The 27,535-nt window shown below is 41.3% G+C and overlaps 2 protein-coding genes and 2 long non-coding RNA genes across 5 annotated transcripts in view; 1 reads left to right on the top strand and 3 right to left on the bottom strand.

The window, feature by feature from the left end:
- Positions 1-15,987, bottom strand: part of LOC120736838 (cadherin-3-like) — a 29,683-nt gene extending 13,696 nt beyond the window's left edge. For both annotated transcript variants that reach the window (XM_040037171.1, XM_040037172.1), the window contains exons 1-2: positions 15,697-15,987; positions 15,292-15,542 (exon numbers count right to left, since the gene is read on the bottom strand). In XM_040037171.1, coding sequence (XP_039893105.1) covers positions 15,292-15,542; positions 15,697-15,972 — 527 coding nt within the window. In that variant the 5' untranslated portion in view covers positions 15,973-15,987. The remainder of the gene's footprint in view (positions 1-15,291; positions 15,543-15,696) is intronic.
- On the bottom strand, positions 4,802-9,152 carry LOC120736842 (B-cadherin-like). The gene is made up of 5 exons (XM_040037180.1): positions 8,878-9,152; positions 8,265-8,486; positions 8,038-8,168; positions 7,519-7,662; positions 4,802-6,427 (listed from the first exon to the last, which is right to left on the bottom strand). Exons 1-5 carry the CDS (start codon positions 9,056-9,058, stop codon positions 6,212-6,214), a joined length of 894 nt encoding a protein of 297 aa, XP_039893114.1. The 5' UTR covers positions 9,059-9,152; the 3' UTR covers positions 4,802-6,211.
- Positions 8,171-24,590, top strand: LOC120736847. The gene is made up of 4 exons (XR_005696617.1): positions 8,171-8,181; positions 18,271-18,274; positions 22,932-24,208; positions 24,407-24,590. It is a non-coding gene; the product is annotated as an uncharacterized LOC120736847 (long non-coding RNA).
- Positions 24,591-25,280: 690 nt separating this feature from the next.
- LOC120736848 lies at positions 25,281-27,243 on the bottom strand. The gene is made up of 3 exons (XR_005696618.1): positions 26,989-27,243; positions 25,723-25,817; positions 25,281-25,603 (listed from the first exon to the last, which is right to left on the bottom strand). It is a non-coding gene; the product is annotated as an uncharacterized LOC120736848 (long non-coding RNA).
- Positions 27,244-27,535: the final 292 nt, after the last annotated feature.

Below are 27,535 nucleotides of genomic sequence, written 5' to 3' on the forward strand. Positions count from 1 at the left end.
TTTAACTGGTGATTTTAACCTGCACATAGATAATCCTTCTGACCCTGCAGCAAAAGAATTCTTAAACATTCTTCACTGTTTGGATTTTACCAGCACGTCACACAGCCGACTCATAACAGAGGACACACTCTGGACCTGGTCATCACCCATGGGCTGTCCACCAGCGTGTCCTCTGTTGTTGACTTGGCTGTCTCTGACCACTACTGTGTGTTTTTTAACATCACCGGTTTTATTCAGCGGGAGACCTCGGTGCGAACTGTGAGGAGGCGCTATCTAACCTCTGAAGTGGCTGCAAATTTTACCAGGGTTTTAGACGAATGCCCCCCTGTGATTCTACCTGCACCCTGCGATTTGATTTTTAGTTATTTTAACAGCAAACTGAAGAAAAGCCTTGACTCCGTTGCTCCACTCACCACCAAAAAGATTAACGTAAAACATGCATCACCCTGGAGAAACGAAGAAGTCAAAAAACTCAAAAGAAACTGCAGGGCAGCAGAAAGGAGGTGGAGGAAAAATAAAAATACTATCAACCATCGAATATTTTGCGAGCAACTTAAAATGTACAATAATACATTAAGGAACTCAAGAAATTCATACTTCGCCAAAATAATCAGTAATAACAAAAATAATCCCAAGGTCCTGTTTTCCACCATAGATCATTTATTTAACCCTGATTTTAACAGCTCCCAAAGAAGCCCCACAGACTCACTCTGTGAGCAGTTTGCAGACCACTTCAGGGGAAAAATCAGCGCCACCAGATCTGATATTTTATCTAATCGCGATATGTTTGTAAACACATCTGAGGGCTCGATTGTACCTGAGGAGACACTGGACAGCTTTGTCCTGGTTAATGCTGAGAACCTTCAGAAAGTTTTCTCCACAGTGAGACCCACCACATGTCTTTTAGATCCAATCCCTTCTTCACTCTTTAAAACACTTTATGGATTTTTTGAGGCTGAGCTTTTATACATGATGAATTGCTCTCTTCAGTTGGGTGTCTTCCCTGCAGCCTTTAAAACGGCGGTGGTGAGGCCCCTTCTGAAGAAGAGCAATTTGGATTGTAATGATTTTAATAACTACAGACCTGTATCCAACTCACCATTTTTAAGTAAAATCTTAGAAAAACTTGTTTTTACTCAGATTAATGACTTTTTGAATGATAGACAGATCCTGGAGATATTCCAGTCTGGATTTAGGGTGAACCACAGCACAGAGTCGGCTCTCCTAAAGGTTCTACATTTACCATCTTAGATGTAACTGGGACTCCCAAAAGCTCTCAGTCCTGGTGCTACTGGATCTAAGCGCAGCCTTTGATACAGTAGACCACGCTATTCTTTTAAACAGACTGAAACACATGGTGGGCCTCTCTGGTGCTGTACACAACTGGTTCACTTCCTATCTCTCTGACAGAACTTTTATGGTGAGTATGGATACATGCTCCTCTAAGATCCATAAAATGACATGTGGTGTGCCTCAAGGGTCGGTTCTAGGCCCTGTACTTTTTGATTTGTATATGCTCCCTCTCGGCGGTGTCATCAGGAGGCATGGAGTGAACTTCCACAGTTAGGCTGATGACACGCAGCTGTACATCTCTGTGTCTCCTGATGACACCAGACCAATGGATGCCCTTTTTAACTGTATTTTAGATATAAGATCTTGGATGGCAGAAAACTTTTTACAGCTTAACCAGAACAAAACTGAAGTTTTAATCGTCGGTCCCGAGGTTCAGAGAGATGAGAGTGTGGGGAGTGAGTTGGAGGGTGGGGTGGGCTGCTTTTAACTATGTAAAGCACTTTGTGCTACATTTTTTGTATGAAAAGTGCTTTATAAATAAAGACTGATTGATTGATTGTGGTTAGTGCCTTCTATTCGATGTACAGACTGAATAATAACACCTTCTAATTAGTATGCGGCCTGTTCTGTCTCCTGTTGGTGCTCTTCTACGAGTAATCAGTGCTTGATGGCTTACTAAGCTTAACTTTTTTCACAATATTGATAACAAACATACACAAAACAACAACAACATATATTATCTAAAAAAAACTTGATTGGACCAAAGTTTTGATGTTCATCCTACATGTTTATTGAGATTGTCTAGTGTCTGCGACGGTATCTTCTCCCACGTCTGCGGACACCCGAGGCCTTGTGGGGTCTCTTGTGTCTGCGAGCGGGGCGAGAGGACCTCGCATGTTTGCGTCTATGCCTGCGTCGTGGCATTGTCCAAAACGGCGGTACCTGCTCCACGTCACGGGTTCTATTTATGGACTCACCTGGCAACTTTAGTGATGTCACTGCTGATGTTGTCACTATTGGCGTGACTCATTCATGCTATCTGAACTGTGGTGTAATTATGAGGTCACAGGGGGACGTGAATTTATTCACAAAGTTGATAGAGAGTTTGGGTCATAACTCAAAGACACAATGATGCAGTCAAATCATTGGAATTAAATATCTCTGTCAGTGCGCCCCAGGGTGGCTGTGGCTACAATGTAGCTGCCATCACCAGTGTGTGAATGGGTGGATGACTGGATGTGTAAAGTGCTTTGGGGTCCTTAGGGACTAGTAAAGCGCTGTACAAATACAGGCCATTTACATCTGTAAATTACAAGATTTAGAGGGTTCTGACATCACATCCAGTCTCTCTGCTGTAATGTTGTGTTTTTCTCGGCAATTTTAATTATAAGCTAGATACATTGCTGCTAACAGCAACAGGGATGAGTCAGTGAGTCAGTTGGGCTTGTGAATCATTTTTTTTTTTTTTTTTGCCTGTCCCGTTTGGCTCTTTTGCATCAGAATTGTTGTCTAAAGGCAAAGAAAGATGCCCAACGGATTTACTTTACCAAATTGACCATCCCAGCCTTGCCGTAATGGTCCATTTGATTCACCTTTTATTGTTTATTTTATTTTCACTTACTGAATACGGGACAGACTTGACTGGGGGAAAGAAGGGGAGAAAGAAAGAGGGAAAGAGAAACAGCTGAGAAGAGGGACGGGGGAGAAGGGCAAAAACCAAAAACCAACAGAATGGGCAGAAAAAGAAAAAAAAAAAAAAAAAAAATGCATATATCAATCACCTGGATCACCTGCTGAGAAAGAAAAAAGAAAACAAGCAGAAGAGAACAAGAGTAATAGAATAAACAACATCACAATGATATATGGGAATATGACAGTAAATACTAAATATTAAACATTATTGTGCAGCACATAAGATCAACAGAACACAGTGTGCTTTGAGGTGGGAGCCAAAAAGGGTGTAGTTTGTGGGTGTGATCACCCGTGTGTACACCTGTGAGCATGGACGCGCTTGTTTTTTTTGTTATTTTAAAAGGTTCCTTCATGTAATGATCTGCTAGAGGGTGTGGGGGGGCCACAGCCCCGTCCTCCAGGGCATGAAGCAGGTATGGAGGAGATCAAAACTCCAGACATCCAGAGGCCCCCAGAACACAAGAGACCAAGGAAGACCAACAGAGGGGCAGCCGCGCCACTGTCCCAGGCTTGTGAATCATGATTCATGAGTCAGTAAAGTGATTCTCGAGTACTGAACGATTCGTTCATGATTCGCGCATCACTACTCACAACTATGGCTGAGCGTAATTGGGGTCATGTGCGGACTTATTTTACCTCCACAAACAGCTGAGACGTCGTTTGCGATACATGTGGCAAAAAAAGTGCTCCAAGAGTGAGGTCTTGTGGCCATACTAGGGAGACATTCAAAAGGGCTGTTGGGGGGGGGGGTAAATACATTTTACAGGGTTTATTTATCGGATAAAATACGTTAAATGTCACCGTTATTATTGGCCGGCCCGGAAACAGCGGGTTTCCGGGCCCACTGTTTCGCGGTCTATAGAAAGCTGGGTAGTATATCACAGGCTCCCTCGGTGGAGTGAAACTCTGCTGTCTGCTCCTTGCTATCTAAAATATAACCGGGCACTGACATAAACTCTCGACCGTCTCACTCTTCTGTTTAATCATTTTCTGTTTGACGTTTATTCAGCTGTGTGAAAACCCCGGAGGAACCCTCCCGAGGGATTAATACAGTTAAATTGAATTTAATCTAATCTAATAACTTTAATCTCAGCCAAACCGATTTACTCACGAACAAATAAAACACTGAAAAAGCCAAACAATAAAATTTTTAAGTTATCAAAGTGACTTATATATCATGTTTAACCTGAGTAGCAAAAGACCGCGGGGGTTTGAAGACGATGTGTCGGTCGGCTCAGATATTTGAAGTTTACACATATTTATGGCTTTATCTTATAGAATTCAACATCCCGCTGTTGTGCAAACAGGTTTTGCAGCTGTGTGAGCTAAGATTTTCAAGTTATTCACAAGATGAAAACGTATACTTTGTTTCAAATGCATGCAATAGTGAGAAACGCACTGTCTTTGGCGAAAGAAAGCGTTTTTGTACAACTTCATAGAGATAGCTGTAACTCTTGATAGAAGATTCAGACACACATATTTATGGTTTTGCCTTATACAATCCAGCATCTCCATGCTGGGGAAATCGGTTTTGCAGCTGCTTGAGCTAAGATTTTCAAGTTATTCACAAAATGAAAACCTATACTTTGTGTCGGCGAGAACTCCATTCAAATTCAATTCAATTCAATTTTATTTATATAGCGCCAAAACACAACAAAAGTCGCCTCAAGGCGCTTCATGATACAGAGAAAAACCCAACAATCATATGACCCCCTATGAGCAAGCACTTTGGCGACAGTGGGAAGGAAAAACTCCCTTTTAACAGGAAGAAACCTCCGACAGAACCAGGCTCATACGAAATTAGAGACCACACAAATCCAGTCGTATTAAAGTTAAAGTCAAATTTATTTTTATAGCACATTTAAAACAACTGTTGAACAACATTTAAGATAATCAAAAAAGATTTTTATCTCTATAAATACACGACAAAAAACTAAGAAAAAAGAAGCATGAAATGAGAAGATTTGAGTAAGAAACAAGACAAAAGTAGTACAAAATCATTCTGATTTAAAACCAAGGAATAAAAGTGGGTTTTCAGATGCGTTTTGAAAGTGTCTAATGTTGAGGAGGCCCTGACATGAAGGGACACTTTGTTACACAATTTAGGAGCAGTCACAGCAAAGGCCTCTGTGCTTTAATCTGGACCTCAGGACAGCCAGGAGCATTTGATCTGCAGGCCTCAGTGATCTTGCAGGAGTGTACCAATTTAAAAGATCATAAAGTTATGAGGGTGCTAACACGTGCAACGCCTTAAAAACGAATAATAAAATCTTAAAATCAATTCAAAAACTAACTGGCAGCCAGTGTAAGGATGCTAGTATGTGAGATATGCCATGTAGTCGTGCCAGTTCGTAACCATGCTGCAGCTTTTTGGACCAGCTGCAGGCAGCTAACTGATGACAGACTGACACCTGAGTAAAGACTATTACAAAAGTTGAGGTGAGATGAAATGAAAGCATGGATAGCTCTCTCAGAGTCTCTAAAACAGAGGAATTGCTTCACTTTTGCGAGTAGCCAGAGGTGAAGGAAACGGGTCTTGATTACAGCATTAATCTGTTTATCAAAGGTTAGATTACTGTCTGTGATGGACGAGAGGAGTCACAGGAATTATCAGAAAAATAGGGTTTCCATTTATTTAACCCAAAAATTATATTTACAAAAGTAATAAATGTTGAGCTCATAAAAGAGGTCAGAGAAACAAAACTAAACTCAGGCAAAGAACTGCAAACTTACCAAATGACTGCCCAAACAAACATAATTGACCTAAACAGGAAATGACACACACGGATATATATAATGGCTGATCAGGAACTAAAGTGTGTTATTGTGTTCAAATGAAAAAATGAAAATACACAAGAGTACTTATTAAACAGATAGAGACCAGAAACACAAACCCTATGAAAAAGGCAGCACATGGCTCCAGCACTCATTCAACAGAAAACTACCAAAGTATTTATGTGTTCAGCCTGCAGGTCAAACAGGGATGTAAAAAAGGCATACAGAGCCTAATGCAATCAAAACAGGAAATTCAAAAACAACAAAACAAAAGCGCTCATCCTTTGGCTTCTCAGCAGTGGCCGATAACTGATAATGGCATTTCAGTGAGAAGGCAAACCACAATGCATATATATATATCTATGAAAAACAAGACAAAACACTAATGTGTAGTTGAAAGTCCCTTCTGGCTTGCTTTGAATGAAACATGAGGCCATGCCATGTGGTATGATTACAGCATATCATCATCTTCTCCTCCTCCGTACATGTTGGCCAGTTTCTTGAAGCGAGGGCCCCACTCACTGAGGCAGTCATAGTTCTGGTCTCCACTACTTGAAGAGTTCAAAGAGGAGAGACTTCCTGCATCAGAACCACCTCCCTCGTGGTCAAATACCATCTGGGAGTCATAAGAAGGTGCTGTTGGGTCGTTGTCTGCAGCCTTCAGGTTCTGAGGGAGGAGCAAAGATAACTTTTCTAGAAATTTTACACAACTTGTTTTGGTTACCTTACATAGCCTGGATAAAGATAACAGAATAATGAATGTGGAAGTTATTAAAGCCCAGACATGACGTACAATTGACGTACACATCTATCTACATCCATGCCTCTATCGTCTGCTAGCAGAGAAGCCCAGACTTCCCTCATCAGCCACCATCTCCAGCTCATTCTCTCTGGTGCCCAGGGCGTCCTCCTGGTAGGAGATGCCTTAAACACCTCGCCAGGGGGAAACCTAGTTTCATTCACCCAATAACAAAAACATTCATACAAACCTTATCTGTACTAAAGTGCCTTGTCTAGCATTCACACACTCACAGTGGATACATCAGGGTCCAGTGTCTTTCCCAAGGATCCTTTGAAAATGCAGACTGGAGCCAGGAAGCCAGCCATGATTATGACTTTTAGACAACCCCTTCTACCTCCTGAGCCACAGTTCCCCCAAGAAAACCTTCATTTGAAAAGAACTGCCCACAAGGCACAAAATGCTTTCTCCAAGTGTGACAAAGCACATGTAAGCTGTTTAGGCATTCTGGAATACTCTAGAGCATAAAGAGCTGGTACAGCATTTCATGATCAGAACAAAAACAGTAGTACTCAAGAAACTTGGAATTATCAAGTTAATCCTACAATATTAGAAAGAAACCCCAATAATCAGATGACCTCCTGTGAACAAGCCTCTGGTGACAGTGGGAAGGTGAAACAGGACCCGTCACTGCTTGCCATGTTGCCAAGGGAAATTCCAGACTAGAGTAGAGTCTAGCTGTTTTCCAGGACACTGGTTCCAAGTTGTGAACCAGATTAAACTTTTAAATTCATGCACTTGCTCAGGCTCCTTTCTTACCACGCAACCAACTCCATCATGTCCTCAGAGCCAGTCTTAACAGCCAGGGATCAGACTGCCAGGGCCTGCACACATAACAGCCATCCAACACACAATGCACCTTAACCCCTATGGTACCTCCCGTGGGTGGTGAGCCCACTTAAGTGAAATCTTGTAACCATGCTTGAGTAAGTTTCAAGGTACTTTAGAATCTCACTCACATCTTCAATGAAGTTGTTCATGTCTTCTGGGTTGGTGGGCCGAGGCCGGTACTGAGGAGCAGGCATGAAGTTTGGCACCACGTTACTTCTTAACACCTCAGGCCGGTTGTCCAGACCACGGTGGAGAACACTCAAGTCATAGTCCTGATAGAAAGTGATTTAATGATGCATTATTATATGGAATATTTTATGCTGTACTTCTGCAATCCACACTCTTCATCCACTCACTGCTTTAGGCCTGTTGTGTACTCATACTTTTCTATCACTAAAAGGCCTGGGTCAAATCACTGAAATAATACAGCAAATTTAATCAGCCTTTTAAAACTCTCCGTTTTTCTTTTTGGCATTTCACCCAACTCCCCTCCTTTTTCATCCAGGCTTGGGAACGGCAATGGCAGAATTCTCCAGTACTCCAATAAACACAGTGACATATTTTCCAAGGTTTTCTGCTCCTGCGTGTGCAGCTTTGATTACTTTGTACTTGTGTAAATGTGTAATCGTGTAAATGTGTCCATTTACCTGATCATCCTCTCCACCTCCTTCTTCATCATAGTAATAGATGTTGTCCCTGACACTATCATCTAGCAGCAGTGGCTTCTTTTTGTCCTTTTTCCTCTGTTTTGCAAACAGCAGCATTAGCAGCACCAGTGCTGAACACAGAGCGTAAAGTTTAGCACACAGTAACCAACCAAAACCTGGGAAAGGAAAGAAATGCTCTGACCTGAGACTACAGATGTGTGACTCACCGAGCAGCAGGATGGCTCCAAGTATTCCGAGGATAAGGGGCAGGTTGCTGCCACCTATAGCACGGTCTGTGCATGTCGCCTCTGCTCCCTTGCCCTTGCAGTGGCAAACTTCAGCTTTGATGATGCTGTCCTGCTCCAGGCCATGCTTGTCTGCCACTCTTAGTATAACACTGTAATCTCCACTGGGCAGCTCAGTGCCTAAATTTAAGATGACCCCTGTTCCTGAAATAAACAAGACAGCAGAAATGTAGCTTTATAGTTCTGTGTTGATGGATTTGTTTTCTTACATATTTTTGAAAATGAGACATCTGAATAAAGCCAATCCTTCTTTTAAGTATGTTGTGTTAGGGTTTCTTTTCTGGCAGTACTCACTCTCCTCACACAAGCACCAATCACTCTAATCTCAGTGATGAAAACTGAATCATGTATGAGCTAAACTTTAGCCTTTGGAAGGAAGCAGCCCTGATGTTCACAACAGGAAATATTTTTGTTATCGCAAAAGAACACAGCTGATAAAATATCAGTGAAATTTATGAACCAAAATATTTCAAATTCTGGCCATCTTATTGGACAGCACAAGTTTGTACTTGTCACATGTTAGCAGTTTACATACTGGTGTCGTTCATCCTAGCGGTCCAGTTGGTCTTTGACATGCCCTGTAAAGACACCGAGTAGGGAGGTCCAAATTCTGGTCCGTCTTTATCTGTTACTGACAGCAGCTGAGGAGCTGGATCCTTGTTGCACACCTGAGGAAACAAAGTCACAGTGAAGCTTTTCTTCATGCTGATGACCATCCTGTAGTTGGAAATCTTACAAACACACCCATCCTGCACCACAATTAGACAAGTTCAACACAAAACGACTCTTGAGCTATTGGAAATAAGACACACCGTGTTTTCACGCTCTTCAATAAATGGAGCATTGTCATTGACATCTTCCAGCTGAATGATCAGAGTACCAGTTCCTGTAGCTGGGACTGCATCTGGTAACAGAACAAACACATCAGGAGACCAAAATGTATTTAAATAAAATCTGTATTATTGCTCAAAAACTTTGCTCTGGACTGATTCTTATAACTAACATTTGGCTGTTAAACATAAACAAATAAAGGCAGAGCAATTAAGGGCTACAGTGTTATTAGCTATGAGCATCCAAGGGACGTCAGTTTGTACTGGAATTTTGTTTAAGGAGAAGAAAAAAACTTCAGGGCAATAACACACTTTCATATCACTATTATTTTGCTACTGGGAACTTCAGACCAGCTATTGCAGCTTTTACACTGATTTCAGATGTGATATCCAATTTAAGCTTGAGCCTCTGTTTTTTTAAAGATACACATCGTTTCAATACTTGTGAAGATCAAAATAGTATAATCAACAGAAAGTATTGATTTCTAATAATTTCTCATGAAAACTGTTTTAATGTCTTTATTATGGAAGCGAATTAGATGACAATACCGCAGATGTGTTAAAATATATTTCTTTCAATTCAGCTCAAAATAAAATGAGGTCAGTCAGCTGAAACCTGTCTGAGGCACCTTTTTTGTGCTTGTACTGCACATCTCTCTTTTTGTGAGAACCAACAGTATTCACCCATCATACTCAATTTTCCCTGATATTGGTTGCATGAATGCTTCACAAACTGATCGTTTAGTTGGCCTCAGTTTCCTTTTGAGCTCAATGTCAAGTATGAGTTCACAGATTTCAGGACAAACCTAATTTTAGCTTCACTTTTTTTTCACTTTATTTCTAAAGACAGAACATATTTCTTGAAACAAAACGTATTTCCTAAATGCTGAAACGCGCTGCTGTTTCTGTCCATTCATCTTCGTTGTTCAGTACTTGGAACATCATACTGTAAACCAGGATGTGTTAGACAAAAACAGTTTTCAGATTCTTATTCAGCAAGTGAAAGTTCCTGAAGTAAAGGTGAAGGAATCCCAGAAGCAAAACTCTTGTTGACCAGTGTAATTATTCAGACACTTGTAATTTAATAAAATCATATCAGTGGTCATTGTGTATGGGAGTCAAATGATGATAATAGTGTGCAGCAGTCTGAACTCCCACCTACCATCATCACATGCACCAATGTTTGCGATGTATCTGCTGTTTGTGACAAAAGGAGCTTCTCTGTCCATGAATCTTCTCACTTTAATAAGGCCTGTGTCCTTGTCCACATTCAGCCAGCCTGCAGGGTCATTAATCATTTTGTACCTGCACAAGACAGTCACAGAAAAGATGGTAATACTGTGCAGGCGGGGTGATTACAATTAGCATGTTTCACAATGTGGCGCAATGTGTTATTTGATTTTTGACATAGACTTACTTTTTCCTTAGGCTAAATACACAGTGACAGGTTAGGCGCAGAATGCCATTTATTCAGTATTCAGTATTATTTATATTGTGATAAATCACAACAACAGTCAATTCAATTTGCAAAACCTCATGAAACACATTAACTGTCACAGGGTTCCTGTATCCTACCAGTGCTACCCCTGAGCTCATTAGTAGACACACCTATTAATCAGGATTTTACGGCTGAAGGGTAAAAAAAAATGCTTTTCTTCAGAAAAAGAAATAAAAAACAGAGAAAAAATAGAAATAATAATAATATTAATAATGGCTTTTAAGACCTTACTGATAACGATAATCCAAAGTAGTATTAGGAGTCATTAAAAATCATGAGGGAGGTGTGGTCTGTGGCTCTGCTGCAGAGGGGGTTTGGTTCAGCAGGCCCAAGGGACAGTACAAGAGAGGCTGGCAGGGCAGCTGAAAGCAATTCAGTTATTTCAGGGGCATCAGGACCAGAAGGAAGATAAACGTCACGGGGCTTCAGCAGCAGACCTTGAGCTTATTTAAGATGCTGAAGGCAGGAATCTGATTTACCAAAAAAATTATTGGAGGCCGGAAAAAACAAAGGCAAAAGCGCACTGAGATAAACTAACTAAAAATCTAAACTGGGAATAAACTATGATTAACTGTGACTTTAGAGCATAAACATGAATCTGAAACGGTGCATGTGGAAAAGAAAAACATGAACATGCACCTGAGCAGAAAGCATGGAAACAACCATCCAGTCACTTGGATGAGTGACCAAACATTTCTCCCACAAAACGCTACGTCCAGATGAACAGAATCAACTTTTTGGAGATTTACTTTCCTGGATGATTGAGAGTGCATCAAGACGTTTTCACTAGCAGCAATGCGAATGTTGTTCGTGTGACCTAATTATCTCACATTAGGCCTGAGAAAATGAACTCTGGCTTTAAAGATTCTAAGACTGTTTACTCAGACTCTGAGAACTCAAAGACTCCTTGCTCAGGATCTGTGATCATTAAGACTGTTCACTTTATTGGCACTTGTTTAAAAGCTGTGGGCACTAAGGACTGTTTTTTCACCTGCCCTCTCAGAGTGTGGAGTTATGTCCCAACAGACTGTTTCCCCTCAGGCTTCAGCTCGGCTACCAGCTCAGCCTCCTGTTCAGCTCTCTGATTTGCCAGGGGTCTCCATACCGGTCCTGCATCAACTTCTGCTGGACGTACAGGTCAAGCCCAGCAACCAGTGGCCCCAGTACCATTGTCTGCCTCAGCTGGAGGTTCAGGAGACAAGCAGCCAGCATGTCTCGTCGGCTTGGTGACCATGGACTCTTGTGCTGTTGTTCAGGTCACCCACTGACCTGGTGGCTTTTGGTTTTTGGCCATGACACCCTGGGTTGATGAGCTCTTGGACCAGTTTGGTACTGCTCGTATTTTGACGACACTGGATTCAACTAAAGGCTACTGGAAGATTCCCTTGTCTAGTGAGTCTAAGAGAAAAAGCGCCTACCCCACAAAGGCCTTCTCCAGGTGCAGCTTTCTGCACCATCTTTTCAAAATCGTCATATTTACCACCACAAAGTGTTTTTATGTGCTAAAAGGAAGGAATCATTTCCTTCCATGTTAGTAAAACCAGTTCTGAAGTATGGTTTCACTCTGAGGGTATAGCAACCGTGGCACCCAGTTTCTTGAAAAAACTTAACTTTGAGCTGTAATTTTAAACTATTTAGGGGTTTCTGCTACTATGGCAGTTTGTGGGAGGTGGTATGGTGGTTAGCACTGTTGCCTCGCAGCAAGAAGGTCCCGAGTCCTGGGTCTGTGTGGACATTGCATGTTCTCTCCGGCTATTGCAGCTTTCTCCCACTGTCCAAAGACCTGCGTGCCCATAGTGTGGGGGAGAGTGAATAATTGTTTGTGTTGGCTCTGCGAGACACGGTGTACGCTGCCTCTACCACAGCTGACATAGGTTCCAAATTCTACTTTTTAGGTAAAATGCTTTTCATCATTAGAGATCATTTTATGATTCTACTGTGTGTTGTCATAATTCAGTTTTCCTTATATTGTCATTAATGAGAACTTAATTGCAGCGACAGTGCAAAATCTGGTAGATGGATTGATTCTTACACAGCACTTTTCTGCTCCACCTTAGCACATAACATGCCACATTTACCCATTCAAACATTTTTTGTATAACAAGTGTGTTCTATCTAACATTCATATTCACTTGGGGTTAGTAGAGATTTCAGTACATCTATGTGGTAGCCAGAGAATGTTCTTTTTCAGAAATATTTGGGCACCACATTTATTTTGCATCACAGAAAAATATATAAACCAAATGCTATTTCCATCCATCTTCATCCGCTTTATCCGGGGCCGGGTCGCGGGGGCAGCAGCCTAAGCAGAGAAGCCCAGACCTCCCACTCCCCAGCAACCTCCTCCAGCTTATCCGGGGGAACACCAAGGCGTTCCCAGGCCAGCCGAGAGACATAATCTCTCCAGCGTGTCCTGTGTCTGCCCCGGGGCCTCCTCCCGGTGGGACATGCCCGGAACACCTCACCCAGGAGGCGCTCAGGAGGCATCCTTGTCATATGCTCGAACCACCTCAGCTGGCTCCTTTCGATGTGGAGCAGCAGCGGCTCTACTCTGAGCCCCTTCCGCAAATGTTATTTAAAATCTATAATTAGTCTGTGTGACGATTATGAAGTACCAATCAGCTATCAACAACACTCTGTACTGTTAAGATTGTACACTTATTGTTATCATCAAGTGTTTTCATAAATGAGAGAACCAATTTATTCTGTTTATCTCTCTCTGGTGCACAATGCAAGTTTTGGGCTCGACCCCGTTGTGCTTGAAAACATTCTTCAAAGTTTTTGGTCTACGTTGACATGACATCATCATGCAGATTTGTCAGCTCTGGAGCCATCATGCAAATCTCCCATTCCATCCCAACAGCGTGCCATTGGATTGAATCTCGTGACTGTGGAAGCAACTTGAGTACAGTGAACTCACTGCCTTGTTCAAGAAACCAGTTTGAGATATGGTCTGTGGTCCTGCTGGAAGCATCAATAAGAAGGCAGGTACACTGAAGGGAGGGACATGTAGCAGGCTGTGTAATTTATGTTACTGACAAATTCTGTTCCTTTCAACAGAAACAAAACTCTTTCAGACCAGAAAATATTCTTCCAATCTTTGTTTGTCCAGGTGTGGTGTAAACTGTAGCCTCAGTTATCTATTCTTAGCTAACAAATCACCCAGTCACCCAGTTTGATCTTTAACTGCTGTAACCCATCTGCTTTAAGGTTGAATGTGCTGTGCATTTAGAGATGCTGCTCTGCATATGATGGTTATCCAAATCTACAAGGGGTGCAACAATACATGTATCAATATTCAACCGTTCGATACAGTGCTTTCGGTTCGGTACGCATATGTATCGAACAACACAACATTTTTAATTTATTTTATCAACTTTTCTTCTGACGATGCTGTCTGTGTTGAGCGCTCAGTGGATCTGCGTTCGACTACTCCGCCTAGGCTGCACTGTCGAGTGCATATCCACTGAGCGCAGCGCAAGCTAGCAAGACAGAAGCTAAGCTCGTTGAAACATGGCAACTGCCTCAACGCTACCCGAAATTGAACCTCCCCCACCCTCATTCAGATCTGGCCTTTGGACCTATTTTGGTTTTCATGTGAAGTATGACCCTGATGGTAAGCGCATCATGGACAAAAGTAAAACAGTATGTCGGATGTGCTACGCAATGCTCAATTGGTGGGAACTAGTGCGTTAGCGCAGTTAGGTTGTTAACGTGTCAACGCCGTCCAGGGCGATCCGCGGTAACTTGTTAACGGAGATTTGCGGCGTTATGGCGTTAATGTCATTTTAACGAGATTAACGCTGACAGCACTAGTGGGAACACAACGAATATGACTGCGTATTTACGCTGACATCATCCTAGTGCAAAGACAAGTGGAAGCAGACAAAAACAACAAACACGCATGTTTTATCCGATTCATTTAGACAGCCGTTAGCACATGATTCTCCTTATGGGGACCTGATATGTTTAATATGCTGCTGAGAATAGAGCCCAGAAGAAGCGTATAGTATAGCTTTTATTTTGGAAAGAGCCATTTCTCTGTAATAAAGAGAAATGGCCAAAGATGAGTGTTTTCTCGATCAGATAGATTTATTTTTTTTATTATTTTGTTGTTTCAGCAACATTAAACTTAAAAACTGTACCTTTGAGTTAAAATATATATTTATAATTTTAATAAATGACAAATTAAAAAGGCATGAACATTTTTTTGTATCGAAAACATATCGAACCGTGACACCAAAGTATCGAACCGAACCGAACCGTGAATTTTGTGTATCGTTGCACCCCTAATATCTACATATGAATCTCTAGTGGTAGTTTGAGTCAAGGCTAGCTTCCTATGAGCTCAAAGCAGTCTGGCCGTTCTCCTCTGATATCAAGAAAACATTAAGAAAACAATTAAACTTTTCAAGCCCGTCTGTCAGCTTGTTGGGTGCTAAAAAGCAAATTCTGACTAATACTAGGGGTGTTTTATAGTGTGGGGTTTTTTTTCAATATTTTGAAAGTAATGTAATGTTTGCTTATGAGGTTGGTGACACATTTTTTGTTTACCTTTTTACTTCAAATGTTGTTTGAAGTAAAAAGATGTTTGGGGGGGGTTAGTTCCTAGTTGACTTACGTGACTTTCTGCTTGCGTGCAGTGTCTGGGTCTGAAGCAGTGTACTGCACCACAACTTCATCCACAGGAAGGTCCTCTGGTTTTACCACAAGCTTCTCCTTTGGATCAAAGACTGGAGCTTCATTCACATCTCTCACACTCACCACCACTGTGGCGGTAGAAGTGACCACAGAAACACCAGGAGCAAAAGGAATCTCATTCTCCACTGAAATCAACAGAGTGTGCTTGCTGGCCGTCTCAAAGTCCAGCTCCTGGTTGGAAGGAAGGGAGAAAAAAACACATCATAAGGGTGTTGGCACAGATTTTTATTAAGTCCCAACAAATCACAGAAAATGCTTCCATCAACTAATCACTGATGATAAATATCTCCCAATATTATGAATGAATTCCTGATTTTCTTCGTACCTTTGCAGTAGAAAGGATTCCTTCCTGTTTGTTAGTTCTTGTTTTTACTGTGAAAAGTCCATCAGGATCACCACTGACGATCTTGAAGATGGCGTTCCAGGCTGGAGTTTGTGGTTCATCTTCGTCTGTTACTATCATCTTAACCACCTCAACATTCTTTTTGTTTTCATCAACTGTCGCACTATACTGTGAGAAAATTAAGGATGGGTCAGAATCATGGGAGTCAAAACAGATCTTGGTGTTCTGCTCTGTTCTGTTTTTGCTGTGATGGGTCATCGGAGTCTAATAATAATGGATTTATATAGCGCTTTTCAAGGCACCTTACAATTCCATTATTCATTCACTCTCACACACTGGTGGAAGCAAGTTACAGTTGCAGCCACAGCTGCCCTGGGGCAGACTGACAGAAGCGAGGCTGCTATATATATATATCGGCCTCTATGGCCAACACCAGTAGGCGGTAGGGTAAATGTCTTGCCCACGGACACAACGACCAGGACAGAGAGCCTGGGGATCGAACAGGCAACCTTCCGGTTACAGATGCGCTTCCCAACCTCCAGCGCCACGGTCACCTAACCGCCAAATAACTTAAATTGTACATCAATAATTCATGTTCAATTCCGTCTAATCTTATTGCAGACATATACTTCTTGCAAGAAACTGACTTGCTCACTATGAAATCCGAAATCTTAAAGTACAAAGTTTGACAAGATATAATATCAAACATATAATAGTAAACCGCAAGGAGGTGAAAAAAACATTAATTTGTAATACATCTCTCAGTGATCCAATAAGATTATCAGTTTATCCCTAAGTAATAAAATATTCATGCTAGTCAACATTTGTGGCCCCAGCAATGACAATCCATCTTTCTTCCACAACCTCTTTTCATTATTAACCAAATCAACAAACATAATTATCAACTAAAACTTCAGCACAGTCATCAAACTCACCCACCTGGCCCAAAAATGTGAATTTTTAATATTTAAATACCAACTTACTTAAACTAGACATACAATTCAACTCCAGCAACTGAATATAGACCTTCTACTTACAAAAATAAATGGGTAAATACCTGTCAAATGGATTACAACACAAAAAGGAAAGTAGCCAGCAATAGTCTTCTGACCAAAACTCAACACAACAAATCACAATCTAAAGACAAAGCAGACATGTTAGATGAACCCATTAACTTCATAAAGCACTCAGCAAAATATCAAAAAACTAATTACTTAAGAGTGATGACAAATTCTCTATTTGTTAACAAGACTGATGTGTTTACTTTAAGAGTAACACAAGTTTTTAGCAATTTCTGGGCTCAGTCTGCTTCATCTTTTGTTGTAGACTTTCTGGAATGTCATGTCATCAGGTTTATTCGAAACATTGTCAAGCAAAGCTAGAAGCTTGCATAGTACTAGATGCAGCATTTAATTTATTTTAAATAAGATAAAGATTTCTTTTGAAATTATTAAAAAAAGAGAATAGCTTAGAGCTGAAAAATCTTGCTTGTTTTATTTTTCTCCTTGAAAGCAGTGGCTATTTTTGACAGATGTTAATGAATTCACAGCACAGTCTTCTCTTTCTCTCTTCTGATATGAACGAATGGAGCTAAATATTCAGTCTGTGGTTTTCTCTCTCCTGTATTAGAGTAATCATTCTAATAAGACAATATTTATTATTTATACTGTAGATTCCATTGTTTACGTGAATGGATGGTCTATACTGCCTTTCAGGATCCTCAAAACAATTATGGGAGATGGGGTGTTGTTTTCTTCTGTACATGTCTGGCACCCTGAGTATTTTAAGTATCAAAAACAAGTCTAAGAATTGTTGTTGAAGTTCTTTTAATGTTGCCATCACCTTTTTTGCTTTTGTTGTGACAATAGTTTACTTCATAGCATAGAGTGAAAAGCTCGTTTGCTCCCATCTGATGTGGTGTTAAAGTGATATTTAGTTTCACCAGTAGGTGGCAATGGTGGCCACTGCCACCTACTGGCTCAGACAAATTAGTAACTGGCAAAGTAATCCCTTACAAAAGTGTCACGTTCTGAGTTTTAGTTTATTTTGATGTTTATGGTATGTTTAAGTTCTTTAGGTTATCTAAGTTCATTTGTTATTAGTTTCCCCTTGTGTTTTCAACCCCTGTTAAGTCCCCCTTGCCCTTCATGTGTTTCATGTCTCTTCTTATGCTGTCAAGTTCATGTAGTCATGTCTGCGTTTCATTATGTTTCCTATTTTATTTTGTATGAGGTCCTGTGTTCTGTGTTTTGTCTTACTCTTTCCCTGTGGCGTTGTTATGTCCACGTTGTGTCTACTGTGCCTTTCTGTCCCATGTTTCAGGTCCCTATGTTCTTTCTCCTCAGTTGCTGTTCACATGTCTAGAGTTCAGTCAGTGTGTTTCCTGTTTTACTTTGAAGGTCCGTGTCTTATGTCAGTGTTTCTAGTTTTGCTTCCCTTGTCTGGTCCAGCCTGATTACTCCCAGCTGTGCTCTCCTTCTGTGTCTCATTCCCTTGTTATCCCTCAGTGTATTTAAGCCCTGTGTTTCTCTTTGTCAGTGTTGTAGTCTCCCTCAGGGCGGTGTTTCTCTGTGTGTCAGTTTATCCATGTCCCAGTTTAGTTTAGTTTTTCCATGCTATTCTACAATAAAGCAGCTTTTTGAGTTTAATTTTGTTGTTGTGAGTTTTCTGTTTGGGTCCTTTTTCTGCCTGCACACAGCTGAAACATGACAAAAAGTAACACAGGCCGGTTATTGTATGGAAGCCATCAGTAACACAGAACTGCTGTTTTGCTGTGTTTCAGGTGAGAGCAGCATACGAGCACTATACACATTTATGTAAAGTTGATACTTATTTAAAGTAACATATTTGGGATGTAAACAGGGATTGAAGATAAGATAAGATAACTCTTTATTGTCACTGCACAGTCATACCAAGTACAATAGCACAACGAAATTGGAAACTGTCCCACGTCGGCACTGCGCACAACACAACACAACACAACACAACACAACACAGTAACTTATCTTAATAAATAAAAAGAAAGAACGTATGTTTATTGTACGTTGTTTTTATTATTGTTATTGCCCCCCAAAAAGTCTAGGGAGGTAGTCACTCAGGTCAGCTGTTAGAATTGGTTAGGTCTATTGCCCTGTTGCAAAAGCTGTCCCTGAGTCTGTTTGTCGGGGACCTCAGCAGCCTGAATCTCTAGCCAGACGGCAGCAGCTTAAACATTCTGGGTGTGTACAGTCCCGTAGGATGCTGCGTGCCCTCTTGAGATAGCGAGTGCTCTACAGGTCCTTTAGGGAAGGAAGAGGATGGACAATGGTTTTTTTGGGCCATAATAATGACCCTCTGAAGTGCTTTACCATTACTTGGTATCACTACAGCCTTCTTCCTCTCCTTATCAAAAACTATTATGTCCAGTTAGTTAGCCATCACCAGTTGTAGCTGTCTGTAGCTGGGAGTCACACAGGATCATAGCTTGGTCATTCTCAATCATCTTGGAGAGGGTGTATCCCAAATTGACCTTGTATACTATACCAGTCTGCTAGCATCTTTTATCCTGCTGCTATGTGTTGGATTCTCTCAAGGGGGTTCTTTGCACAGCCTGCACCAGGGATCTTGAGTGGTGTGGTAGCCCCCCACTCTCTATCAATCTTCTGCTTAGGACTCGTTCATGTCTTGCTATGATGATGAAGCGTTTCTGTGCTATCTTTCAGTCCCACTACTTAAACAATCCAGGTGGTTCACAAGTTCGTCAGTCTGGTCTTACAGTGTTGAGCAACTGCTCTATCTACTGGGAGCTAGTGTCTTGCCCCTCTGACATCCGACAGGCCTTTCCATGTTGTGCTAAGATAAGTTATTGGCTGGTACTTGAATGGGAATAGTCCCATCTGGGGATCCTTGGGAGATCAGGCTTTCTGGCATCTCATTCATCCACAGCTGGTTCATTTGTACTAGAGATGCAGTAGAGATTGTCCATAATTTCAAAGTTGTTCTTTGGACATTGACTGCTTTAATGCTTCAATGCCTTTGCATGAAGGGGAATCTTTTTTCAAACTGTGTTCTAACTTTGCAGTCATTCAAATTATAATGTATTAGACCAGGGTTAACTGGTGGATGTGTGGGTGTGAAACTCATATCAGCTGTCTGGATTAAGTTTTGTGGGGACTTGGCTGATGTCTTAAATTGGGAAGTGGGGCACTCACAAAACAGGACATTAGAAAACAACCAGTAAAATGACGTCTCAAAAACTATGTGAATTACATAAATATTTGCTACTTGATTTTCAGGGGTTTTTTTTAATCAGAGTTTTTTATGGAATGATGATTTTATGGAGTGATTCAGCCACTAATTACATTCACAGTAGTCACTCAGTGTGTCTTTAGGGATTTGCTAGCTTAGCTTAGCTCATAGCAAACCCGCTAGCAGCATGGCCTCTTTACCTGTCCCTCGTGCACTTTCCTGCTCAGATGTTTAGTTAGTCATCGGCCTGCTTTAGCAATAACAACACTTGTAATAGGCTGTAAAAGGCTTCTACTTGTGCAGACTCCTGCTCACACTGGAGTGGTTCACATCCATGTGAAGCGGCAGGAATGACAATCAGCATCTCCAAGTCTGAGACCATGGTCCTCAGCCGGAAAAGAATGGAGTGCCCACTCTGTGTCAGGGACAATTTACTGTCCCAAGTGGAAGAGTTTAAGTTTTAATTTAAATTCTTGTTCACAAGTAAGAGGAGCAGGAGATCAACAAAGATTGGTGCTGCGGCTGCAGTGACACTGTACCAGTCCATCATGATGAAAAGAGAGCTGAGTATAAAAGCAAAGCTCTCAATTTAATGGTCAATCTACATCCACACCCTCACCTATGGTTATGAGCTTTGGGTAGGCCCGAAAGAAGAAAATCGAAGAAATGATCTTTCTCCGAAGGATGGCTCGACTCTGCCTCTTAGATATAGAGTGAGGAGTTCAGCCATCTGGAACGGGCTCAGAGTACAGCCACTACTGCCCCACATCGAAAGGAGTCAGTTGAGTCAGTTCAGGCATCTGTCAATGATGGTTCCTAGGTGCCTCCTGGGTGAGGTGTCCCAAGCATGTTGCAGCACAGACCAATGACACGCTGGAGAAATTATATCTCTCAGCTGGCGTGGGAATGCCTTGGTGTTACCCCGGATAAGCTGGAGGAGGTGGCCGGAAAGAGGGTGGTCAGGACTTTTCTTCTTAGGCTGCTGCCCCCCTCAACCTGGCCTTGGAAAAGTGGAGATGGATGTTCTGGGACATGTGAAGCTAGAGACACCAGCAATCATAGTCAAGTGCCTTCCAGGGACATGAAGAGGCAACACTGAGGGACATTTAAAACTGCTGGCTAAGGGTAAATGTAAATTCTGTAAAATTATAATTCACATCGACAGAAACCAGAGGACCTTGCTGTGGATGAAGTCATGGTAAAAAAAAATCAGGTAATTCATCAGGTCCCAACCAGCCCAAATATCAAAGGGAAATTAAAATGCATGCCGTGGAAGAGTTCGGGTCTTAGGAGGTTAAAGAAAATAAGAACAATCCTAGGTTTCTCTTCAGCACCGCAGCCAGATTCACATGTATATGTCAAATGTCAGAGCTTTGTTAAGCCAACCATTCTGTGGATGGTATATAATAATGACATCATGAATTTCTTCACAAATAAAATTTTAGCCATTAAAGAAAAAAAATACTCCAACAAATCACAAACATAAAATTATGTGCAGCTACTTTTAATACCACTGATATTTATTTAGACAATTTTTTCCAAGAGATCTTTCTGAGTTAACTTTGGTAATCACTTCTAGTAAAGGATGAACATTTCTTTCAGACCCAATTCCTACAAGACGGCTCAAGTCCTACCATTAATTAATACTAAAATCTTAAATATGATGAGATGAGATGAGAGGTGAGATAGCCTTTATTTGTCAGTTGCAGGTCTTTTGCCCACAACCGAGATGAACCTATCGCTAATAACCGGCTAGTCATACCAGACCAAAAGTCTTTTTCCATGGCCTCTCCAAACTTCTCCCACATCCGAGTTTTTGCTTCAGCCACTGCCCGAGCCGCATTCCGCTTGGCCTGTCGATACCTATCAGCTGCCTCCGGAGTCCCACAGGCTAACCAAGCCCAATAGGACTCCTTCTTTAGCCTGGTGCCTCCCTTCACCTCTGGTGTCCACCATTTGGTTCAGGGGTTACCATCACGACAGACTCCAACAACCTTGCGGTTTGCAGCTCAGTGTAGCAGCTTCGGCAATGGAGGTGCTGAACATGGTCCATTCGGACTCAGTGTCTGAATGGACAAGCTCTCTAAAAGATAAAGAGAGAACTGAGCGTAAAAGCAAAGCTCTCAATTTACTGGTCGACCTGCATCCCTACCCTCAACTATGGTCACGAGCTGTGGGTAGTGACCGAAAGAATGAGATTGCGGATACAAGGGGTGGAAATTAGCTTCCTCTGAAGGGTGGCCGGAATCTCCCTTAGAGATAGGGGGAGAAGTTTAGTCATCCGGGAGGGTCTCAGAGTAGAGCCGCTGCTCTTCCACATTGAAAGAAGCCAGATGAGGTGGTTCGTGCATCTGACAAGGATGCCTCCTGGGTGAGGTGTTCCGGGCGTGTCCCACTCGGAGGAGGGACAGGACACGCTTGAGAGATTATACCTCTCAGCTGGTCTGGGAACGCCTTGGTGTTCACTGGACAAGCTGGAGGAGGTGGCCGGGGAGAGGGAGGTCTGGGCTTCTCTGCTTAGGCTGCGTCCCCTGCAACCCGGCCTCGGATAAGGAGAAGATGATGGATGGACAACAGACTTTCAAGCTGGCTCTAGTTAAACCATTGCTTAAAAGATGGCCATGACTGACGATGTGCTTAGAGAATAACTCAAGCAGCAGAAACCCAAGAAAGAGGAGCAAGAGTAGGAACCATTATGGAAGGACAGGCCCCTGCAGGATGGATGCAGTAGTTACAATTGTTTCAAAGAAAGTAATAAGCAATGCACTCAACTGCCATGGTCTGTATGCCCACTCACCATGCCATCTACCAAGATGGTCGCTTCAGTAAGACAATGATCCCAAACACAAAGCCAAGGAAAGACTCAGTTGGTAACAGAGAAAGATAATAAAGCTGCTAGAATGGCCCAGCCCTGAGACCAGAATCCACCTGAGCTTCGGCTCTGTCTATACATTTTCAGAATTCATAGAAGTGCCCCACAGAAGCTTCAGGATTTGAAAACTGCTTGTGTATGGAATCAGAACGATGCCACCTTGAAACAAAACCGAAAAATGGATTGAGACCGAAAAAAAATATTGTAACTGAAATAAATGTACTGAAAAATCTTGTATTGAAACCGAAAAAAAAATTGATAGTGAAAAACAATTAATTGAAACTGTAATTTTTTTGTTTTCGCTTACAATTTTTTTTTTTTTCGGTTTCAAACCATTTTTCAGTTTCACTCTGCTGGCACTGTTTTGGCGTACGGGGGCGCGCTGGGGGGCGGGGATTCCGACCCGCATGTATTTGCATATATTATAATGCTGACCAATGACTGGAGAAAACACTGACGACGCGGCTGCGGTCACGGACAAACTCGCACGTGTCTGTTCGGGAATGGCAGATGCCGAGAGGTCCAGCGTTTACATTACCGACTATTTCAAAGTGACAGCCTGAGGTGTTCTTCAGTAAATTGGACTACCGGACAGGAGGACCTGAGGCCCCACCGCATTATTTTTGGTAAGTTAAATGTGTTTGTAAGCTAATCCGTAATTTAGGTCCTTAGCTAGCTACCTAAGGACCTAGCTAGCTAAAATGAGCACTCGGCTGTCGGGGAAACATGTTTTGTAAAGTTCGTTTAGCTACCCCGTGCAGGTGAATGAATTTACCCTGAGTAAAGAAATCAAGAGAAATGCTGCTGCTCAGTCACTAACCACGGTTACTGTACTTTTATTATGAGTATTATACTGTAAGAGCAACAGGCTGGACTCTGCTTCAGCTCCTGTGCAGAGCTGATTATTAAATATGTGCAAACAGCAGCATGTTTTCTGTCGCTTTCCACATGTGGAAGGACATTAAAGCCAACTTTTAAATTCCCCTCATTAGTCAATAGCTACGGATTAAATAGCAAAGCCCGATACTTATGTACTGAAACCAACTACTTCCGCTTGTCAGCTTAAGTTAAAATGTTACATTTTTCCCCTGATTATTTTTTTTAGCTTTTTTTTTTTTTTTTTTTTACTGAGTTTGTTACAAATATTCAGGTTAAAAAGCTGTCCAAATTATTTTTAATGAATTATGTTCACAAAGTCACATGTTCAGTACTCTGTACAGCTTGCATCCTTTAGGACAAATAATTTGAAACGTTAATATTTCTTGTTCAATACTGAGCTGATAACACCTCTGTATGTTGTGACCAGGATGCAGCAGCAGACTGAACCTCGACTGAAACCTGCTCCATCATCTCATCTTTGCAGATGTCCATTTATAAAGCATCAACAACTCAAAGGTAAACATGATATTAGAAAATGTGTTAGTAAGGCCTTTAAAACAAATAAATAAATAAACAGCTGTCGGCAGAACTGTAGGACTGAACAACTTCAGATCCTGAGTGTGTGAGGCCGGAGAAGGATCAGCTGTATTTCAGATTTGAGAGATAAACTTTATATTTCAGTTTGTGATGATTCTGTTCTGTTTGTGATTACAGGAGCTGTCCTCAGATTCAGACCTCAGCACCACCCAGTGACAGCAGACAGATCCTATATCTTCAATCTTTGTAGTAACTCCAAAATTAACTGAAGAAAACAGTACAAAGGTTAAAGTACCACATGTGCTGTCAGTGAAAGCTGCAGCTGTTTTATTGATAAATTTAAAGACAAAAAGTCAAAAGGATTAATGACTCATGTAACTGTGTCACTATACATCAGCATTAACAAGACCTCAGTTTGGTGTTTCAGAAAACTGCTGATCTCAGACCTGCACAACTTCTGTTTTAAACACTGAATGTACTCAGCTACATGAAGAGCACATGATGTTTTCTCTGACACAATTAAATAAAACCTGATTAAAAGTCAAAGGTTGTTACTTGTATTTGAACTAAAAACTTGTGATCTGGAATTCTTTCACTGTTTTTTGACAATAGTGTGTTATTTATCATAAAGTAATTCAGAGTCATTCATACCAGAGTAACCAGTGAGCACAACATATATTTAACTTTCTACAGGACTTAAAGCTATTACTATAGCTTATAGCTATTACTTAACTGCACTACTGTATAGTTCTGTGTAAATAATCATTCTGTACATATGATGATTTTTAATCCTACAACTGTTTATAATTTGCATAGTTCACATTTCTGTATAACTGTATATCTCAGATTTCTGTATAGTTTTTCATATTTATATCCTGTTCATAGCCTGTACATAGTTTGTACTCACTACAGCCTGTACATACTTATAGTTATAGAATATTCACAACATACTTCATACCGTGTACATTGTAACATACCATAATAGACCCATTTCTGTAATATACTTACATATCTATACTATTGCTAATATATATTGTAATATATCTATATCATGGCTAAAGCACTTCTGGATGGATGCAAACTGCATTTCGTTGCCCTGTACCTGTGCATGTGCAATGACAACAAAGTTGAATTCTATTCTATTCTATTATGTAAAAGTCCAGACCCTCTGAGGATTATCTGAGTACTTCTAACATTACACAAAGCAAAGGTCTCCATCAGTGTTCATGAAATGCTGGGTTTATCCTTCTTGTGAGGGAGCTGCTGGTGAAGATCACGAGCCCTGCTTGATCCCGGCGATGAGTTTCAGTCTTCCTGGTGTTTCTGAAATGATGCCTCTCACTGTGGGTCAACAGAACTTCTGGCACAGGACAGCTGTAATGAAAGAAATTGAAGTTTTGGAAATGCCCTATATGTGAGAAGCAGATTTTGTATTTACTTTTCTTTTGCCAATCAAGATAACAAAGTATAATTTTCACCATTCAATTACTAACCTTGTCATCTCCTGCACTGTCTGTTTTGGGCTCTGGGCTCCTCCTTCCCAGCGCTCATGAGACTGCTTTGATGCACTGTGGTATGAGGTGCTAACCTGTTGACAGTGTTGGGAAGGTTAATTTTAAAATGTATTCCACCAAAGATTATAGATTAATGTATTCTGAATACTTTACAACTACATGAATGTGCTATTGCTGTGTGCTTTATTACTATTACTGAAGGCTACTCTCCACACCAACACCAACTAGATGTTAAAATCTTAATATAAATGAGTAACAGTAGGTGGACATTAGGTAAGGCTGCAGCGATCTCGTGTAGAAAACTATTCAGCGCGTATATAAAACAGGTCAGCGGCTCCGAACCGTAGTAAAGGGACCTCTGGCTAATACGTCCGGTTCGTGTCGGGCTCATAGCTGAAAACTAGCTTTACTTTGTTGTCTGGGTCAAGTTTGCTAGCGAGAGACAGAGAGAGGCGTTGAAAGGCTGCTTATTGTTTCGGAGGAAAACACGAACACGGTGTACAGTCGAGTCTTAACAGCTTACTTACAGATGGGCTCGTCAGGCACTCTTTTTGGCTTTAGTGGTTATTATTATATTTACATGCTTCCAGCTCCCGTTTCTGCTCCGTGACAGCTGTACTTTTCCTTTTTCTCCCTCCTCGCTCACAGACACATAACGGGTATGGCAGTCCATTCTCCCTGCAGCACGGACTACACTGCCCATGAGGCTACATTGTTTAGGGCGATGCCTGTAACACTCTGCTTTTGCCTTCATATTAAATCATTTTTGTATAATAATTTTTAGAGGCTCTTATTGTGTGTTTTGTTTGGGTTTCCACCGGCGTGGAATTACCAAAAAATAGAGAGACCATAGGCTAACATATGAAACAGGTAAATACCGCCATGTAATCCATTTATTTCAACAAACTAACTGTATTCTCAATATCACCTATTGAACAGTAATTGTAACGGATACATTTACTCATATTTTGTATTTTAAATACGTAACGCCGGTGCATGTATTATGTTACTGCCCAACACTGCCTGTTGAGATCCTGAGATCCGCTCCTAGAACACCGGCCTCCAACTCCTGAAGAGACACGGGTGTCCCTAAATTTAGCAAATATTAGCTTCAGGCTAGCTTGCTACGACGAATAGGCTAATACCAGCATTTTACCACAACTTCACCAGATGTAGCTAAAAAAACTAAACTAATGTCCAGCCCAGTGGGACAGCAAGAAAAGATGACAAAAAATGATTACTTACTTGCGGTTTGGAGGTTCAAGCTGAAATTGAAGCAGCCATTGAAAGACGGGAAGAGAGAAAGATGGCAGCTTGGTCAGCACTAGTGGCCTCTATAATATATGCAAATACATGCGGGCCGGAAACCCCGCCCCCCCCCCAGCGCGCCCCCGGACGCCAAAACAGTGCCAGCAGATTGAAACTGAAAAATGGTTTGAAACCGAAAAATGGATTGAAACCGAAAAATGGTTTGAAACTGAAAAATGGTTTGAAACCGAAAAAAAATGGATTGAAACCGAAAAAAAAAATTGTAAGCGAAAACAAAAAAATTACAGTTTCAATTAATTGTTTTTCACTATCAATTTTTTTTTTCGGTTTCAATACAAGATTTTTCAGTACATTTATTTCAGTTACAATATTTTTTTTCGGTTTCAATCCATTTTTCGGTTTCGTTTCAAGGTGGCATCGTTCTGATTCCATATGTATTGGGCTGTTCCATTGCAATTTGTTTGCGCGCGTGCACGTGTGACTGTTCGCACGCGCACGTGTGCGCGGGTCTAGGCTTTCAATC

Source organism: Simochromis diagramma, unplaced genomic scaffold (genome assembly GCF_900408965.1).
Source record: "Simochromis diagramma unplaced genomic scaffold, fSimDia1.1 OVJJ01000197.1, whole genome shotgun sequence".
In the NCBI taxonomy this organism is placed as follows: domain Eukaryota; kingdom Metazoa; phylum Chordata; class Actinopteri; order Cichliformes; family Cichlidae; genus Simochromis; species Simochromis diagramma.

Excerpts from the sequence above, each read along its gene's own strand:
- LOC120736842 (XM_040037180.1), bottom strand. The coding sequence starts at position 9,058 with ATGGTCATCAGCATGAAGAAAAGCTTCACTGTGACTTTGTTTCCTCAG. Across the intron at positions 8,487-8,877 it reads CGCTAGGATGAACGACACCA|GAACAGGGGTCATCTTAAAT; the intron begins GTATGTAAACTG and ends TGTTTATTTCAG. Across the intron at positions 6,428-7,518 it reads TGAACAACTTCATTGAAGAT|AACCTGAAGGCTGCAGACAA; the intron begins GTGAGTGAGATT and ends CTCCTCCCTCAG.